The sequence below is a fragment of the Chelonia mydas genome, chromosome 18 (assembly GCF_015237465.2).
Source record: "Chelonia mydas isolate rCheMyd1 chromosome 18, rCheMyd1.pri.v2, whole genome shotgun sequence".
Taxonomy (NCBI): Eukaryota; Metazoa; Chordata; order Testudines; family Cheloniidae; genus Chelonia; species Chelonia mydas.
Genome location: NC_051258.2, coordinates 12,171,769 through 12,189,230, shown reverse-complemented (window position 1 = coordinate 12,189,230; position 17,462 = coordinate 12,171,769). Strand labels below are relative to the sequence as shown.

The 17,462-nt window shown below is 49.0% G+C and overlaps 1 protein-coding gene across 4 annotated transcripts in view; it reads left to right on the top strand.

Moving 5' to 3' along the window:
- Positions 1-17,462, top strand: part of PEX14 (peroxisomal biogenesis factor 14) — a 196,956-nt gene that overhangs the window by 91,070 nt on the left and 88,424 nt on the right. For 3 of the 4 annotated variants that reach the window (XM_043531589.1, XM_027826787.3, XM_037881462.2), the window contains 4 exons: positions 496-598; positions 1,833-1,930; positions 7,498-7,589; positions 9,920-11,795. In XM_043531589.1, coding sequence (XP_043387524.1) covers positions 496-598; positions 1,833-1,930; positions 7,498-7,589; positions 9,920-10,382 — 756 coding nt within the window. In that variant the 3' untranslated portion in view covers positions 10,383-11,795. Of the gene's footprint in view, positions 1-495; positions 599-1,832; positions 1,931-7,497; positions 7,590-9,919; positions 11,796-17,462 lie in introns of those variants that run through there. The other variant, XM_043531590.1, reaches the window with a different exon arrangement.

The following is a 17,462-nucleotide window of genomic DNA, read 5'->3' as shown; positions in this document are numbered from 1 at the left end:
TCTCATTGCCATTTCCCCAGATCTCTGCTCTTTACCGCCACTATCCTGCCTCCCAGTCTCTATACTCTCTGTCATTTCCCCTTCCCTCTACTCTTATGCCCCCCAGCCCCTTCATATCTGTGCTCCCCTCTTCTCCCAGCTCTGCATCTCCTGCCTTGTGGGTACATTTAGAGTCACATGAGAGGTGAGTGCAGTGAGATTGAAATCCTTCTGGATGGGGGTAGGGAAGGGGCTGTAGGCTGAGAATTTTCCTAAATACATCCAAGGACCCTCCCTCAGCACCTCAGGAAAAAAGAGCACAAAAGTCCTACCATCCTGTTTTGTGATTTATGTGAATGCCTTCTTCCAGGGGACCCCTCTCCTCACCATCTGTGATCATGGTAGTTTCTGGGATGGGGGTAGAGATGTCTGGCTGGCTCTGAGGTACTTGGGGTGGGTTAGAAGGAACCCCTTGCATATCCTCATCTCTTAACAACATCTCCATGCTCTGTGCAGAAATACCTACTCCCTCTCATCATGGGAGGCAAAGAAGACAGAAAACAACTTCAGAGGATTGAGGCGAACATTTCTGAGATGAGTGGCAGCGTGACACAGACAGGTAAAGATTAATGACTCCATCAATTTGCCCCTCAAAGCCCTTCTCCCTGCATCCTCCATCCTACCTAGACCCCCCCTCCCCTCCATCTCCACTTTATGTGGTGACTTCATTTATCTGCTCTGAGAATCTGTTCACATTTGCAAATGAAGCTGCCGTCATTTCGGTTTAATTTGAAATTGCTTGTTTACTGTCGGCGCGGCCTCAATTAATTATGTTTTTACGGAAAGGCTCCCAACCTCAGAATATTAATAAGGGGAATAAAATGACAGCCTTTCGGAGGGCTGTAAAGTTCATTTTTAATTTCTGCTTCTCTGAGGTTTTCAGGGGCTTTTTTTTTGGTGGTTTCTCCCCCCCGTTGCCTCCAAGAATCCAAAGCAAGGTCAAGAGAGTCTGTAATTACTGTGCCTCCACTGACCCCAGCCACCTTCTCTGTTATTGACTCCATAGGGCACCTGTTCATTACCCAGTGCCCTAATGATGGCCGAGATTAGCTGTTACCTGTCATGCCAATAAAGTTTTTTTTTTTTTATCAACTTGTTTACTGGATGGAAACTCCAGATAAAACCACCAAAGCTGTAGGCAGTTCCCCTCCATCCAGACACAAGTTCCTGTTCCAGGCGAAGTTTTCCACTGGGAAGATTTCTCTTGAAATCCAGGAGAGGGTGCTAAATGTGTGTCCAGTTGTTGGCAGAAGAGAGAGCATGGCAAGTTTGTTACTGCCATCATGGGGTGAAAGGGCAGGTGGTCTGATGGTGGGAGGGTGCTAACTGGACCTGCTGGTGGAGGAAGTGGATAAAAGAGGCTTGCCTTCTTTTCTCACTACATCCTGGGATTGATCCAGGCACCTGTCTGTTTCCAGACTAGAGATAAACCCCAAGTATCATGTGCCTGTGTGAGGCCCGAGGTAGATAAATGATACAGACATTGTATAAGTTCAGAGAGATGTACAAATCATAAACTGAGATAATTAGAAGGGAGAGGTTTTGGACGGATATACTGTGGGCTATAGACATCTATACAATGGAAAGATAAACTAGAAATACTGGAGGTTAGATGCAGTGCAGGTAGATTACCCATAGTGCAGATAATTTATATGGATTAGAGCGAGCGGGTGTCTGTAGATAAATTAGATATAGCAGGAATAGAGGCATCTTGTAGCTAGACAGCAGGAAGGGCACATGTGTGTGTGTATTTCTCAGTTTAACAGAAACTCTCCTGCTTTTTCATCCCACAGTAACTCAGTTGCAGACAACTTTAGCCTCCGTCCAGGAACTGCTGATGCAGCAACAGCAGAAAATCCAGGAGCTCACCCAAGAGCTGGCTGCCGCCAAGGTACACCTCCATCTCTTCACTAGGCCACCCTTCAGAAATTCTCTTGCCCTTTTTAGTGTACATGGCTTCCCTAGCCCATAACTTTATCCTATCTGGCCAGTTTCTGTATGCAGCCTTGTCTCTCAAGGGTGTTTGTGTAGAGCAATGCGTGCTGACTGGGTGCTTCAGGCTAAACATATATGGCTACTGAGAGGGCTTTGTTCCATGATGTTCTTTGCATCTTTCACAATCTCCTTAATTGCTCTCAGCTGTGCAACTAGTGTCCCTTGTAGGAGAGCTCATTGTATATCCAGTTGGAGCAATAGGGAGCGGGATTGGCCCTCCTGCTAACCCATGGACTGAAGGAGGAAAAGGGTAGAGGTAGATGTTTTGTGTGTGTTTTTATCTTGTCTATCTACGTGTCTGTTAACCGATGTATGTATTCTATGCCCATCACTGTGGTATCTCAGTGCAAATCAGTGCAAAGTAGTCAAACACAGATCAGTTGGATTATATGACTCAGGGGAATGGGAATGGGCTGTGGACTCTTTTGCATTTAAGTCGCCGGTTGCACTCCAGGCCAGGTACTGACTGAAGGTTACCACCATCCGATAGCTGGTTGGTGGCCTGCGTGAATGATTTTGGTGGTCTTAGTACAACAGGTGGTGCCACTACCATATTTGGCACTAACTGGCAGCCTCTTTGGCACTCTCAGCGGGGAGGGCAAGGACCCTCCACAGAACAACCAAAGCACAGGAGCAATGCGAGCTCCGAACGAGAGGGACCATCTCTCAGGCTGAGAATGGAGTGCAGTCTCCATGGCCCATGCAGTCCTTGGTGCCTGTGCTGAGACTGCCAACAAGGACACCAGTTACTGCCAATAATGGCTGGCGGTTTTGCCATGTGGATACTTGTGAGTTTGGGAATTGAGCTGAGACCCACCCAAATCAGTTCGCATTGTGGCAGCAACAGTGCTTTTCATTGTCCTTGGCCTCCCAGCAGCCACCAGATGTCAGTCATTCCTGAATTGGGCTGGATTTGAACTGGTGACCTAGAGGTGAAAGCCTTCCTCTTGTTATCAAAGCCTGGGATCAGTCAGTCCCTCCTTTGACTGTCAACAACCTCTGCAGAATGGGAGCTTTAGCCCTCTGTATAGCAAGATCCCTGAAACAGTTAGGTGTTTGTAGAGCAGTCCTCCATCTACAGCAGTAACAGTCCTTCTTTCCCAGGCTCCAGTCTCTCGTAAACCCTTTGATAGTGTGTAGCCGGTGGGCCACCTCTGGCTGTGCAGTGAATATACCTTACAGTAGGAATCAACTGTAAACCCAGCCATGAAAGTCAATTTATGGTCACATCTATCCACTCCAGTTTTCCTTGGGAACTGTGGCCCACCAATGGCCTGGAGCCAGTCCGGAAATTGGAAAACTGTTTTCAGGTTGTAAGTGTTAAGATTAAGACCACATGTTGAGCTCTCAGAAGGGAAAAGGGCATAGGAGTGTTGCTGGTTTAGAGAGTCTTTAAAAAGTTCTCCCTCCTTTCCCTCCTCTTCTGCGCTGAAATGGTAGCACACGCTGTTATGGTATCTCAGCCTCATATGTACAAAGAAAGACTTGGGCAAGACCACAAACCAAAGAGTAAAAGCTGTGTTTTCTCAGCTGTAATGTAAGTTTTTATATCTGCTTTTCAAACTCCTACTGGCATGCTGTAAAAAATTAAAAAGAGGGGTTTTAAAAGTAATTAAAAAACCTACATAAAAACTCAAGCCTTGAATTTTCTACAACTGTTTTTTAAAGAGACTAGCTAAAAAGCCCCAGATGTCAGATTTTATTTCTAAATCCTAGGCATCTGGCACCATATGTGTTTTGGAAATTTGAGTCCTGTGCAGGCCGGTGAGTGGAAATCACTCCCTTGTTAATGTGCTGATGTAGCTTTCAAAGTCTTGGAGAGCCAGAACAGTGGCTCCTGGATTCTCGCTGTCGGAGGGCTGGGAGTGTGAATCCCAAGGGAACGCATCTGTGTATATCACAGCTACTACAGACTGAGTCTCTCTCAGCTGGAATCATTGTAGGGAATGTTGGCTGTGAAGGTGCTCATGTCTGTCCAGCCCCAGCTGAAGTCTATGTAAGGAATGAGTAGGCCCATTGGCTGTGGGGGAGTTACAGTCCCAACTTCTCCCAGTAGGAATTAGCATGGGGGAGTTTGCAGCTACTCCAGTCCTGGCTTCTCCCAGGGGGGAAATGGATTGGAACACTGGCTGTGGGGGTACTCACAATCACTCCATTCCCAATCCCTGCCAGCAGAAATCATTGTAGACAGTGCTGGCTGTGGGGGAATTCACAGTTACTCCATATGAACTAAACTCTGACAAGTCAAGTGCAAAAGTATAGTTAGGCCAAAAAAAGAATTTGAAGAGCAAAAAGATACAAAAAGAATTTTTTTAAGTACTTCAGAAGCAGGAAGTCTGCCAAAAAATTAGTGGGGCCACTGGACGATTGAGGTGCTAAAGGAGCACTCAAGAAAGACAAGGCCATTGTGGAGAAGCTAAATGAATTCTTTGCATCGGCCTTCACTGCCGAGGATGTGAGGGAGGTTCCCACACCTGAGCCATTCTTTTTAGGTGACAGAGCTGAGAAACTGTCCCAGATTGAGGTGTCAATAGAAAATGTTTTGGAACATTTTGATAAATTGAACAGTAATAAGTCTCCACGACCAAATGGTATTCACCTACAAGTTCTGAAGGAACTCAAGTATGAAATTGCAGAACTACTAGCTGTGGTATGTAACCCATCGCTTAAATCAGCCGCTGTACCGGATGACTGGCAAATAGCTAATATAACACCGATTTTTTAAAAAATGCTCCAGAGGCAATCCTGGGAATTACAGGCCACTAAGTCTAACTTCAGTACCAGGCAAACTGGTTGAAACTATAGTAAAGAACAGAATTATCAGACACACAAATGAACACAGTATATTGGGGAAGAGTGAACATGGCATTTGTAAAGGGAAATCATGCCTCACCAATCTATTAAAATTCTTTGAGGGTGCCAACAAACATACGGACAAGGTGATTCAGTTGACCTAGTGTACTTGGACTTTCATGAAGCCTTGACAAGGTCTCTCACCAAAGGCTCCTAAGCAGTCATTGAATAAGAGGGAATGTCCTCTCATGGATCAGTAACTGGTTAAAGTTAGGAAACAAAGAGTAGGAATAAATAGTTTTCACAATGGAGTGAGATAATAGCCAGGTCCCCCAAGGATCTGAACTGGGACAAGTGCTATTCAACATATTCATAAATGATTGGGGGAAAAGCAGTAAACAGCGGGGTGGAAAAGTTTGCAGAAGATACTAAGTTACTCAAGATAGTTAAGTCCAAAGCTGACTGCAAAAAGTTACAAAGGGATCTCAAAAAACTGGGTGACTGGGCAACAAAATGGCAGATGAAATTCAATGTTGTGTAATGCACGTTGGAAAACATAATCCCAACTATACATACAAAATGATGGGGTCTAAATTAGCTGTTACCACTCAAGAAAGAGATCTTGGAGTCATTGTGGATAGTTCTCTGGTAACATCTGCTCAGTGTACCGAATCAGTCAATAAAGCTAACAGAATGTTAGGAACCATTAGGAAACAGATAGCTAATAAGATGAAATATCATAATGCCACTAAATAAATCCATGATATGCCCAGACCTTGAATGCTGCATGCAGTTGTGGTCACCCCATCTCAAAAAAGATATATTAGAACTGGAAAATGTGCAACACAAATGATTAGGGGTATGGAAGAGCTTCCATATGAGGAGAGATTAAAAGACTGGCACTGATCAGCATAGAAAAGAAATCACTTAGTGGGGGGTATTACAGAGGTCTATAAAATCTTGAATGGTGTGGAGAAAGTGATTAAGGAAGTGTTATTTACCTCTTCACATAACACAAGAGTCAGGGTTCATCTAATGAAATTAATCGGCAGCAGGTTTAAAACAAATGTAAGGAAGCACTTCTTCACACATTGCACAGTCAACCTGTGGAACTCATTGCCGGAGGATGTTGTGAAGGCCAAAAGTATAAATTGGGAGGATATAAATTCATAGCTGTTAGGTAAGATGGTCAGGGACACAATAACATACTCTGCATGTCCCTGACTGCCATAAAATGGGACTGGACAACAGGGGATGGATCGCTTGATAATTGCCCCATTCTATTTATTGCCTCAGAAGCATCTGGCACTGGCCCCCGTTGAAAAACAGACTACTGAGCTAGATGGACCATTGGTCTGACTCAGTATGGCCATTCTTGTATTCACTGTGGGGATTAGATGAGGGGCACTGTCAATGCAGGAGATTATTTCTTTTTCTGAGCACTCTTCCCTTAGCATTGTTTACACGGGAAAGCAAAATTAGTCTGGTCGTGGGAAGCAGTGATATTGCTTCTAGTCCCATGAATGTATAAAACAAAAACTGCCAAGTTATTATTTGCAGCAAATCTTCCCAAAGCAGGGCCTTGCCCCAGTTTCCATCCACTCTCTGACAGACATCACTGTGCAGTATTGACGTGGTACCACTAGCAGCTGTACCAGAGTTCTGTGAGTTGCTCGTCATCTTCCCCCACCGAATTGGGCTCTTTGCCTTGAAATGTCCAGAGGAGAGTGTCTTATGCAGCTGCTTCCTGGAGAGAGCGTCTGGTAGCTCAGGCACAGCTCTAACTGTTCTGATCTAGGGGAGAGTCCTTTGGGCTTTTAAACACCTATTGCACAGTCCCCCTAGAAACTCCATGGAGTACAGTCTAGTGGCAGTTTTTTTTTTTTGGTGATCTAGGAGAGATTGAGTTAGTGCTCTCAGTCCAGTGTCTAGCCTGCAGATACTCAGATTATAATCTGCTACATTGACTGAGGGCAATGTCAGGAAAAAGAGAAGGAACTGACTCTACATTATAGACATGAGGTAACAATTTCAAATCCCCTAAATCCCACCAACTTTCAGTGGGACCCTAAATCACTCATGTGCTTTTGAAATTTTTACTCAAAATCCCATACCCTTTTCCCTAGAAGTGGTCTGTCCAGGTCAGGGCTGAGCATGTTGGCAGGGCCATGTGAGGAAGCTTGCATTGCTTCTGTGCCTGGTTGCCCTTGGCTTTCTCACAGACACCTTGCTGTAGGGATCTCTGTTCAGCACCCTAGGAAATACTAGCTTCCCCTTTTTTTTAAAAAAAAGAAGAAAACTCCCTTTGGGGTGCTTTAGCAAAGGCCAGGCTTGGTGCATTGATCCTAGTCTGTGCACAGTGTGTTGGAAGTGGTTAACCCTTCTCAAGAATGAAAGAGAAATCTTTGACTCCTCCTAGAATCAGAGCTAAGAAGTTTTCCTAGGAGGCTGCCAATAGAACAGTTGGCCTGTTTTGGGAAACACTCAGGTACATAGCTCACATTGCGGAAATCCCTCTTCCCAGCATCAAGAGGTTTTAAATGCCAGATCCCAGGCACAGTGGCCCATTGCTGAAGACTCTGGGGGTGGAGAGGGAGGGTAGACGGAGAACAGCTCTGAGTTATCTCCCAATCCACTCTCTCACCATTGCCTCTTCCATTTGTGTCCTAGGCCACCACTTCCACCAACTGGATCCTGGAGTCACAGAATATCAATGAATTGAAATCTGAGATCTACTCGTTAAAGGGGCTCCTTCTAAACCGGTATGGAGGGGTGTGTCTGCGGGATAGCAATGTGAGGAGGGGCGACACTCCTTGGGATTCCCTCAGGAGGGAGGAGGGCATTACCGGGAGGAACTAGAACTAACCCTGCCCCTCTGTCAATGCTCTTTAATAATATTACTTTGCACTTCAGTGTTGCCTTCTATCCAAGGGTCTCAGAGCACTTTACAAACATGCATTAAACCTCACGGTGTCCCTGGGAGATAGGTAACTTCTATTGTTTCCATTTGGGATAGAGATTGACTGACACATAGCGAGTGAGTGGCAGAGACAGGAATGGGGCTCACATCTCTGAATTAACCACAAGATTACCCTCTTCCCCTAAAGCATCTCTGATAGTCATTGGCTCTTAGTTCTTCCCACCCTGCCTTGTCTATTTGCCCAAATGTAACAAAGTCTGCCCATCATCACTGCTCTATGACATAGGTAGTGATGATGGGCAGACTTTGTTTAAGATGAGACCAAGCAGCTGCTGGATGGAAGCAGGTGCACTAAATGGGTGCAGAGGCCTAGAAATTGGGTTGGGTTTGATTTTTTTTTAAGCTGCACCTGAGGGACTTTGCCCCACTCCAGTGGGAATCACAGTAGAAAGCTTTGGGGAACTGGGGTCATGTCATGTCACTCTCTGGCAGAAGTCACAGGTCCTGTCTCCATCCATTTGGGTCACGCTAGCCTCATTTTAGGAGCAAGGGCATTGGCTATTGAAGCCCCTCCATGAGGGCGGGGGTTGGGGGAGAAGTGCGTCACTCAGGGATGTTTGGACAGAGCTCACAAGCCTGGCCACCCTTTGGCATGGCTTTCTGTCTCAGGCCAGATGAACAGCACAACTCACAGGGCTGCTTATCCCTTCACCTTTCCAGTGAGGAGGGTTCTGCCCAGGTTCATGTATTTGGCCTGGATGGCCCCTGCTCCCTACTGTTGATGGGCAGCAGTGGGATAGTGCTCCCTGGGGTGGGCGAGGGGACAGCTGTCATTAAGGGAAATTCATTGTTTTTATGCAGCCGGGGGTTAAGTGCTTTGGGGGAAAAAAAAAAAATGAAATTAAAAAAAAAAGGCATATCTCCCTGCAGTGAGCAGGCGGCGGCAACACTGGAGCCAAGAAAGTCTCCAAATTGAATTTCTTGATAGCATTTATGATCCTGGTGAATAATGCAGGCATTAGCTTGTTTGCACTCGGACGAGATGGAGGCTAGAACGGCAGAGCTCCTCCAAGGCCACTGGCAGAGGGAGGGAGGTGAGTGCAGTTGTTTTTAGGTCTGCCGAAGAAAATTAAATCTGTTGCATTGGCCTCATTTGAATGCTCCCTGCAGAAAGGTAGCTGGCCTCCCTGGGTCTCTTCTGGAGCAATCCTTGGCACAAGCCAGCTCAACACGCAGAGCGTGTGAACCCTTTCCCACACTCACTTCCTTTTTAAGGGCCTGATCCCATATCTCTATGCATGCTGAATTCCCACTCTCATCAGTGGGAGCTGGGGCTGCATGAGGAATACAGGATCGGGTCCTGGTGAGTCCCTTTCTGGGTGACGGATGTGTTTCCGAAGGCACCTGATGGAGCATGCCCCCCACCACAAGGCCTTCTTCCCTCTTCCCCCATGTGGTTACTTGGGCTGCCACTAGGGACAGATGGGTCAGCTCCTCAGCTGATGTCAATTGGTATAACTCCATGGAAGTCAGTGGCACTAAACTGCTTTACAATTGCTGAGGCTTTAGTCCAGATGGGTACAGTGCACACTGGACTTGGACTTCAGTGAGCTAGTGCGTGTGTGAGCACACACGTGCATGGGGGAGATGGTGGGGAACCAGGCTGCCATTTCACTGCGGCTCAGACACAGGTTGGGGTTGAAGCTCCTGACTCCTCACGCAGATGGGAATGAACTTCCTCAAGCTGCAATGGTTGTGGAGGGACAATGAAACCTCCCTGTCTGTCCAGAGGCAGCACTCTCTAGTCGCTACAGCTTGATGGGGGGACTTGGAGTCAGGACCCCTAAGCTCTAGTCCCAGCTCCCTCTATGAAGTTGGCCCACTCTCAATCTCTCACCGCTTCGGTTTGCCCAGCTCTGAACAGGGATGGTATTTTCTTCTCATGCACGGGCTCAATTCCTGGATGCTTGTAAAGTGCTTTGACATCCTGGCACGAGAGGGGAAGGAGCCTCGTTACTATTCATTTATTACAGAGGAGACTTGAGATCCTGGTCCCACCTTCTGTGACTCCCTGAGCATGTTGTGCGTCCGGGAGGCTGATCCCTTCTCTGATGATTCCCCCTTGCAGTGCTTGTAATAAAAGCTCCTTTTTCTCCTTTCCGTCCCCCCAAGGAGGCAGTTCCCTCCCTCCCCTTCAGCTCCCAAGATCCCATCATGGCAAATCCCGGTGAAGCCTTCCTCGCCCTCCAACCCTGTTGCTACCAACCACAACAGCAGCAGTGACATCTCGCCCGTCAGCAACGAGTCCACCTCCTCGTCACCCGTGAAGGAGAACCACAGCCCAGAAGGGGCAACAGTCAGCTGCCACCTGCTGGGTACAGAGGAGGAGGGCGAGGTGGTGATGGACGTCAAGGGCCAAGTGCGAATGGAAGTGCAGGGTGAGGAGGAGAAGAGGGAGGACAAAGGGAATGAGGAGGAAGAGGACGATGAGGATGATGATGTCAGCCATGTGGATGAAGAGGAGTGCCTGGACGTCCAGACCGAGGACCGACGAGGAGGGGATGGGCAGATTAACGAGCAGGTGGAGAAGCTACGGAGACCTGAAGGGGCCAGCAATGAGAATGAGATCGACTAGGGTGAATGGGCTTCTTCCCATGCCACCCTGCATCTGTCCAGCCTTCCCCCAGCCCCTGGTGCCTCTCTCACTCGGTGGAGAGAACTCTCCCCTCCCCCCCCCGCCCCCCCAGTGATTCGCCCATGATTCACCTCGAGTAGCGTCCTGATCCTCCAGTGAGCAAGGCGGGTCCTGTGTCACCCAGGGCCATGCAGCTTTGCAGTGTCTTCTTTTCCCTCTCCGCCCCAGCACCACCGCAGGAATCTGAGCTGGGGGTCGCTGCCTAGGCTAGAAGAGTACTCACCTGACCACGCACCACAGCTAGAGAAACAAGTTCCCTTGTATCCAGCGTCCTTCCTGAACCAGCCAGCTCCTCGCTGCTTCCTAGAGATCTTCCCTCTGATCTTAGAAACAGGCCTGCCCCAGCCCCTTCTCATCCCCAATCCTTTAACTGTATCTCAGTCTGAAACCACTTCTGCCCAACCCCTGAAATTTTCCATCAGGTTTTAGTCCTGAAATCAGATGGTGTGCCATCCCCAAACTGGCCACCCCCAGGCTGTTTCTGTTTCTGAGATCCCTGTCAGATCTGCCTCCCAGTCCAGCCATCCCCCTCCCCAAACCTCGGGCCAGGCCCAGTTCCTGAAACCATCCAGCCTTTGAGAAGTTCTTGTTGGGTCCAAAGAACAGTACTCCTGCCCCCTGCTCTCCCCTCCACACTCCTGCAGCCTCTTGCTAGAGGCCAGACCCATGGCTCGTGATCATGAGAGCAGGAAGCCTCATTACTAATTACCCTCAGGTGAAAGGCCTTCTCCTGTTAGTATGATTCTCACCTGGATTGCCCACTTCAATTCGTCGCTGCTCTCCCATGCAGAGAAGGGGAGCTCGTGTCCGTGTCTGGCATCTTCCATTCTATTGACAGCCTGCCTGAATGGATCAGGTGTCTTGGCCCCTGGCATAGTTGATTAGTTCTGAATCTTGGCAATAGTTCTTAGCCCATCTTCCTCCCTAAATAAGGAGAGAGCGCACCAGAAACAGTTAGTCGAGACTTGTGTTTGGAGCAAAGTGTACACACCCACCTCAGCAAAGTGCTGTTCACAGTGTGGAGAGCACTTCCAGAGCAGAGATGCACCCCTTCCCCTCCCCACCTACCCCACCTCAGCCCTCTTTGCCCTACACAGGCTAAAAACAAAAACAAACCAAGAACTTTTGAAACCTCTTGTTTGCAGCATTGTGTTCTCAACTGGTAAAATGGTGCTGTCTGATTCTTATTCACTGCATAAGAGCCTCTTAGCAGAGCAATTCCTGTAACATCTGAGTCTCACTGTCGTCCTCACCAAGCAAACGTGCTCGTCCGTGTGATCATGTATAGATTTCAAATATAAAATACGATTGTATATAATTGTAATAAATATGGGTTACCACTATTTAACACCAGGCCGCCAGGATTGCTGCTGCTCTTGTTTTCTGAGGACTGGGGAGGGAAGTGGGAGGGAGGGAGGGAGGGCAGGCTCCAGAAATGGAGCCCCTATAAAAACATTTTTGAAAGATAATTGGAAAAAACGTTTAAGGTTGGTTTTGTGTTCAGCTGCTGCAGTACACGGCTCTCCCAGCAAGGGGTAGCACAAGGTATGACGGAGATGCTCTGTGATTGGGGCTACTGACAGCTGCTCCAGGGCCCTTCTCTCCCAGCAGGAACTACTGCAGGGAACAGTATAAGTAGCTCTGGCTGTGCCATAACTTGAAACTGCCCTCGTCTAAACTTCTTAGCAGGATGCGCTGCAGGGGATGGTGTAGGTGCATCACCTCTGAGGTAACACATAGCTATTCCAGTCCCCCTGTCATCCAGTAGGAGGTGCTGCAGGGAATGATGTGTTGCATCTCTTGGCTGTCTAACCCCACCTTCTGCCAACAGGAGGCGCTGCAAGGCATGGCGTATAGCAACTCATAGCTGCTATCATACCATCTTCATTCAACTGAAGTATTTGGCTTCCTTCTTAAAAATGAGGGATTTACTTGATTCCTGGGTATTTGTGTGTCTGGTACATGGTGACATTTTCCTGCTCAGGGGGAGAGAAAGGGACCTTCAGATTACTGTATTTAGACCTGCTGTTGAATGTGATGATTTCTCATTCCTTAAATGGACGAGTATCTTCCCTCAGGAGTCTCTCTCTCTCTCTCCCCCCCCCCCCCTCTCTCCTTTAACGTTCACAAAGAACGTTGCATTTAGCTAAAACAGGGCAAATTAGAGAGTGTTTAAAAGCAGAGGCTTTCTTTGGGCGATGGCACTCTCTTTTTCCCCAAGCCAAGAATCTTTGTGAAATGGAAACACAGGGCGAACGTGGGGATGTAATGAAAAAGTATTGCCCTGCCCGTGTACATTTTATATACATAGAAGGGTTTGAAAATAGAAAGTGCCTGGACAAGAGCAGTCAGTGAAATGTGGAAAATATGTTGCTGAGGTATGCGCCTTGCGGAGTGACTTACGAGGTTTACAGCACAGGCAGCCCGAAGCTTTTTTTCCCTTCCCTCCGTGCTCCGTTCATTAACAAGATGTGTTTGCTACAGGTTTTTCAAACCTTGCTTTGCTTTGTGGTGCAGCGGCACAAAGTGATTCTCCTCCCCCTCCCAAATTTTCCAGGCCTTGAAAACCTTGCTCTCTTGCTAAGTCACAGCCTGCCTGTTCTCTACCCAATGTACGTCCCCTGCCAGCGGGATCAGAGCTCCTGTTGGTCACAAAACTTAACCCTGGGCATCTTGCTGCTGATACTATGTTTATTCGCTCACAAGTGCTGCCTAAGGAGAGCAAGGCCTACTTACCAACAGGTATTCCCAGGAGTGCTGGGTGCTATTAGTTCCTATGTCAATCACATCTTGTCTTTGCTTTCCAGCTATCCACGTAATGAAAGTACTGACAAGCTAACCAAGGGTGATGGAACTGCTCTTGTCAGGGGCCTTTCTTGATTGCCTTGGCTTGATGCTGGGATGCTTGGGCCAGTATTGTAGTCCTGACAAACAGTGGAGCTTGACCTGCAGTTCATAATGCCTCCTCCTTTCTACCCCAGACCCCTACTGGGACCTGGCTTCATAAATCAGTTGCTCTGGAAACTGATTACTCATACAGTGGCCAGTATGCATTGGGAACACGTTAACATTAACTGACAGATCCCTGAGAAGGGACCCTTTTCTCTGCAGGACAAGAGAGATGACAGCAGCCTCTGTCAGGTGAAGATACCCCACCAATAGCTTTCTACATGTGTTTACAGGGGTTCTTGCCACTGTACAGAAAGAGGAGAACTATGCCAAATGATTGACAAGTCCCTTGCACCAAGGGGGACACACCTTGGAGCAGCGTGATGGAGGAGTGGAGTGGAGTGGTGGGTGGGGGTAACTGGAATGCTTCATGGAAGAGGCAGGTTCCATAGTGTCGGTAGGAGGGGGGTTTGCATAAGTGCATCTGGAGGCTGTTCCAGGCATGAAGGACAAAGTGGAAGAAGGAATGAAGTCAGGAGTGGGCAAATGACACAAAGGAGGGAGGCTGGTGCAGAATGAAGAGAGAGGAGCAGGTAGAAGGGGATGAGGCTGGCAGAGAAGAAGGATCATTGATCCAGGCCTTTCCCCCCCCCATGAACAGCTGAGAAGCACTTCAGTGAGACACCATACTTCCACCAACCCACCTCCCCGAGTGGATGCAGACAGCCTATGCTGTGTCAGACAATATGGGGGCAAAAGAACACATGCTCCAGTGTCCAGCAGCAGCAGTACAGATGCCAGGACATCTCTGGAAGCATGCCAGAGTGGGAAGTGATTAGGAGAGGGACGTCCCCAAATAGTCTTTGTCTGACTCCATCTCAGATGACGAGCGAGCCAGGATCTGTTCTCAAGACAACATAAAGTCAAGATTGTCCAGGTGAGTTTAGAGTTCAGGAAAGTGAGAGGCTGGCTGGAGCCAGGCATTGTGCGAATTCCCCCAGTGCACAATGCTGGCCAGGCACCTTAATCCTGGGTTTCCCAAATGCTGCCTGCTGGTACACTTCAGTTCTGTCCTGCAGCCCCCACTTGTGTGAGAGTATGAGAGAGAGAGAGAGAGAGTGATTGTAGCTCTAGATCAGGGGTGGCCAAACTTACTGACCCGCCAAGCTGCATACAATAATCTTGAGAAGTTCAAGAGCCGAGGCACCCCTGCTGGGAGTCGGGCTTCAGCACCTCGGGAGGCCCCTGCCAGGGCTCGAGTTTCACTTGCTCCTGCTGAAGCCCCAAGCTCCAGCAGACGCACCCTGTGGGGCTGAAGCCCCAAGACTCCCCTCCCCTCTGGGCAGAATCCCCTACCTCACCACTCTGCTGCAAGGCAGAAGTCCCGAGCTCCCCCCCCTGCCCCCCCAGTCTGGTAGGTGGAGAACGGGGTGGGGGGGAGGTGGGGGGGCTCCAAGAGCTGCACTTTAACTAAAAGAGCCAAATGTGTCTCACAAGTTTTTCCTTATATTCCGCGCCCCCCCCCCCCCCACGTGCTTCTATCTGCTCAAAAGCGCATCACCTTCTCCTGCCTTCCCCACCACCACCACTTGTAAGCATCTCCCTTTCCTCACTTGTCCTGTCTCCACAAGATCTGGAGCAGGCTATCCCCTGTTGTTGGGTGTTCCTTGCTCAGTTCAAACCAATGCATATTCTCTCCCCTGGCCTAACACGAAGTGCAGGCAGCTTTGTCGGGCATGGGGAAGTCTCACTCCAGAGTTGAAGTCCTGCTGTGTACACTGCAATGTGAGTGCTACCCCACCACCCACATGGGCTGCTGGAGACAGGCGAGTTCTTGAGATAATGTGGGGAACTGTCAGCACTTTGCTCTGCGTGCTCACAGAGTAAGCCAGGCGGTTTGGGATAGGGAGTAAGGAGACTGGGAGTTGAGCTAGTTTAGTGCTGAGAGGGGATGGTAGATGGAATGCATCCTAGAAGAGGCAGGTTCCATGGTGTTTTTGGGAGAGAACTTTGCAAAAGAGATTTGGAGGCTGTTTCAGGCATAAGGAAAGTGTGCTGGGTTCTAGTCTTGACTCACTGTGTGGCCTTGGCTGAATCACTTTACCTCTATGTGCCTCAGTTTCCCCATCTTAAAGGAAAACTGCAAAGCAAAACTACTGATGCTACTTAGATGACCCCCCCCCATCATCACTGCAGTATTTGAGCAGAGTCTGTAATTATCCTCACCACACCCCTGTGAGGGAGAACAATGCTGTTATCCACCTTGTACCGATGGGAACTGAGGCACAGAGAGGCTAAGTGACTTGCCCAAGGGCACACAGGAATTCTGTGGCAGAGTAACTTGAACCTGGGTCTCCTAAGTCCCAGGCTAACACCCTAACCACTGCACCATCCTTCCTGTCCTTGAGTTGGGCTCAGATCTCTACCCCAGGTCACGTAGCTCACAAAGAAGCATTACCTCCTCCCCAGGCTCTTTCCTGAGTGAGACTGAGAAAGTGGTGATATGCCACATGCAGAAGGCCCTGGCTCCTCCCAAGTGTGGAGTGTCTCAGGAACTTTTCCCCCAGCATGCCTTTCTGGAACTGGCCCTTTACATGTGGCTGAGCCAGGCAGCTGCAGCCCTGAAGTGGCCATGTTGGACCTGGCTGCTTCTTGCCCTCTCCCAGCTACAAGGTTTCCCTTAACTCCAGCTGTGTTTTCCTTCCCTTATTGCTGGGGGATGGCACCTTCTCCCGGGGGCCCTCTCAGCCCTCCCTGGAGATCTGCTGTGACCCAAGGAGGTCACGAGCCGAAGTGTGTGATGGCCGAGAGAAGCAGTGGATTGCGGGAATGCTGACGTCAGCACCACGAGGGCTTCCTGAGGCCGGGAAGGTGAGTACCCCCTTGTCTGTCCTGTGTAGTCTGGTTTGGGAGGACTGGGGGTGGGAGGGGCTGCCAGGGCCCAGCACAGAAATCTGACTCCCCATTTTTCCTTTGTGACATCAATAAAGGGCTGTGGGTTCCTGGGAACAAAGGCACCATAGCAGCCTTAGTGCTGCCTCTCGCTGTGACCCTGCCGTACGCTTTGGGCCTATATGGCTGAATAGAGCTCTGAACCCAGCTTCCTCTGCTGCTGGCAGCCCACGGGATCCTTTGATGCGCACCCCATTGGCTAAGCCGTGTTTCAGCTCTATTTCCCGACACAGATCTTGAAAGCAGCGAGAGGAGGTAGGTCCCCCCTGTGTTACTCTCCCTTGCTCCTACAAAACCTGGAGCTGGTCCTGACCCGCAGGCTCTCCCGTGCTTCGTATTGGTATCAGCATAGTGCCTAGAGCCGCCAGCCGAGATGGTGCTGGGCGCTGTGCAAACACCTGGCGAGGGACAGACCTTACCTCATAGAGCTGACAATCTAAATAGACCAGCCGAGCAAGCGGAGCGGGGGACAGAAGCACAGAGAGGGGAAGTGACTTGCCCCAGATCGCACAGCACAGCTCGGAGTAGATCCTGGGTCTCCTGACTCTGTACAGTACCCTGCCCACTGGACCACACTGTAGCTTCCCAAGGAGTCCATCCGGTGTAGACCTTTGTACGTGCATCTAAGGCCTCCTCCACCTGCTCCGCCATGGAGACCCAGCCCTGGTGGTTACCTGTGCTGCTATAAGACAGTAAACACAGCTGAGGTGCATCGGGGGAAGAGAGAGCAGGGCACAGGAAAGCCACTCCGATTCCCTGTGCAGCAGGAGTGCTGAGCTTGTGCGTTTGTGGATTGAGGGGCTGGCATGGTCTCTCTTGGCTCAGGGAAAAAAACAATCCCATCCCCAAAAGGGAGCGAGCACTAACCTAATAAAGGCACCAGCTGGACGGAGGAGAAAACCAGCCCTTTGGAGGAAAAAAAAATTCCTTTAATTAGAAAAATAATATATTTCATCCAAATAAGGTAAAAATATTTGAAATGGGGCAGAAGTGAGCACCAGGCAACATCTGTCAGACCCTTTCTGGAAAGGGGAAGATTATTAAACTCAATTACAATTTATTTTTGTAGAGTGTCTTTCAGACTAGAAATCTCCCCTAGGGCCCTCACCCTCTCTTTTCTGTGTCTGCTTTAGGGTTTAACCCTTAATGGTCTTTCATCCCCCTGGATTCCAGAGAATG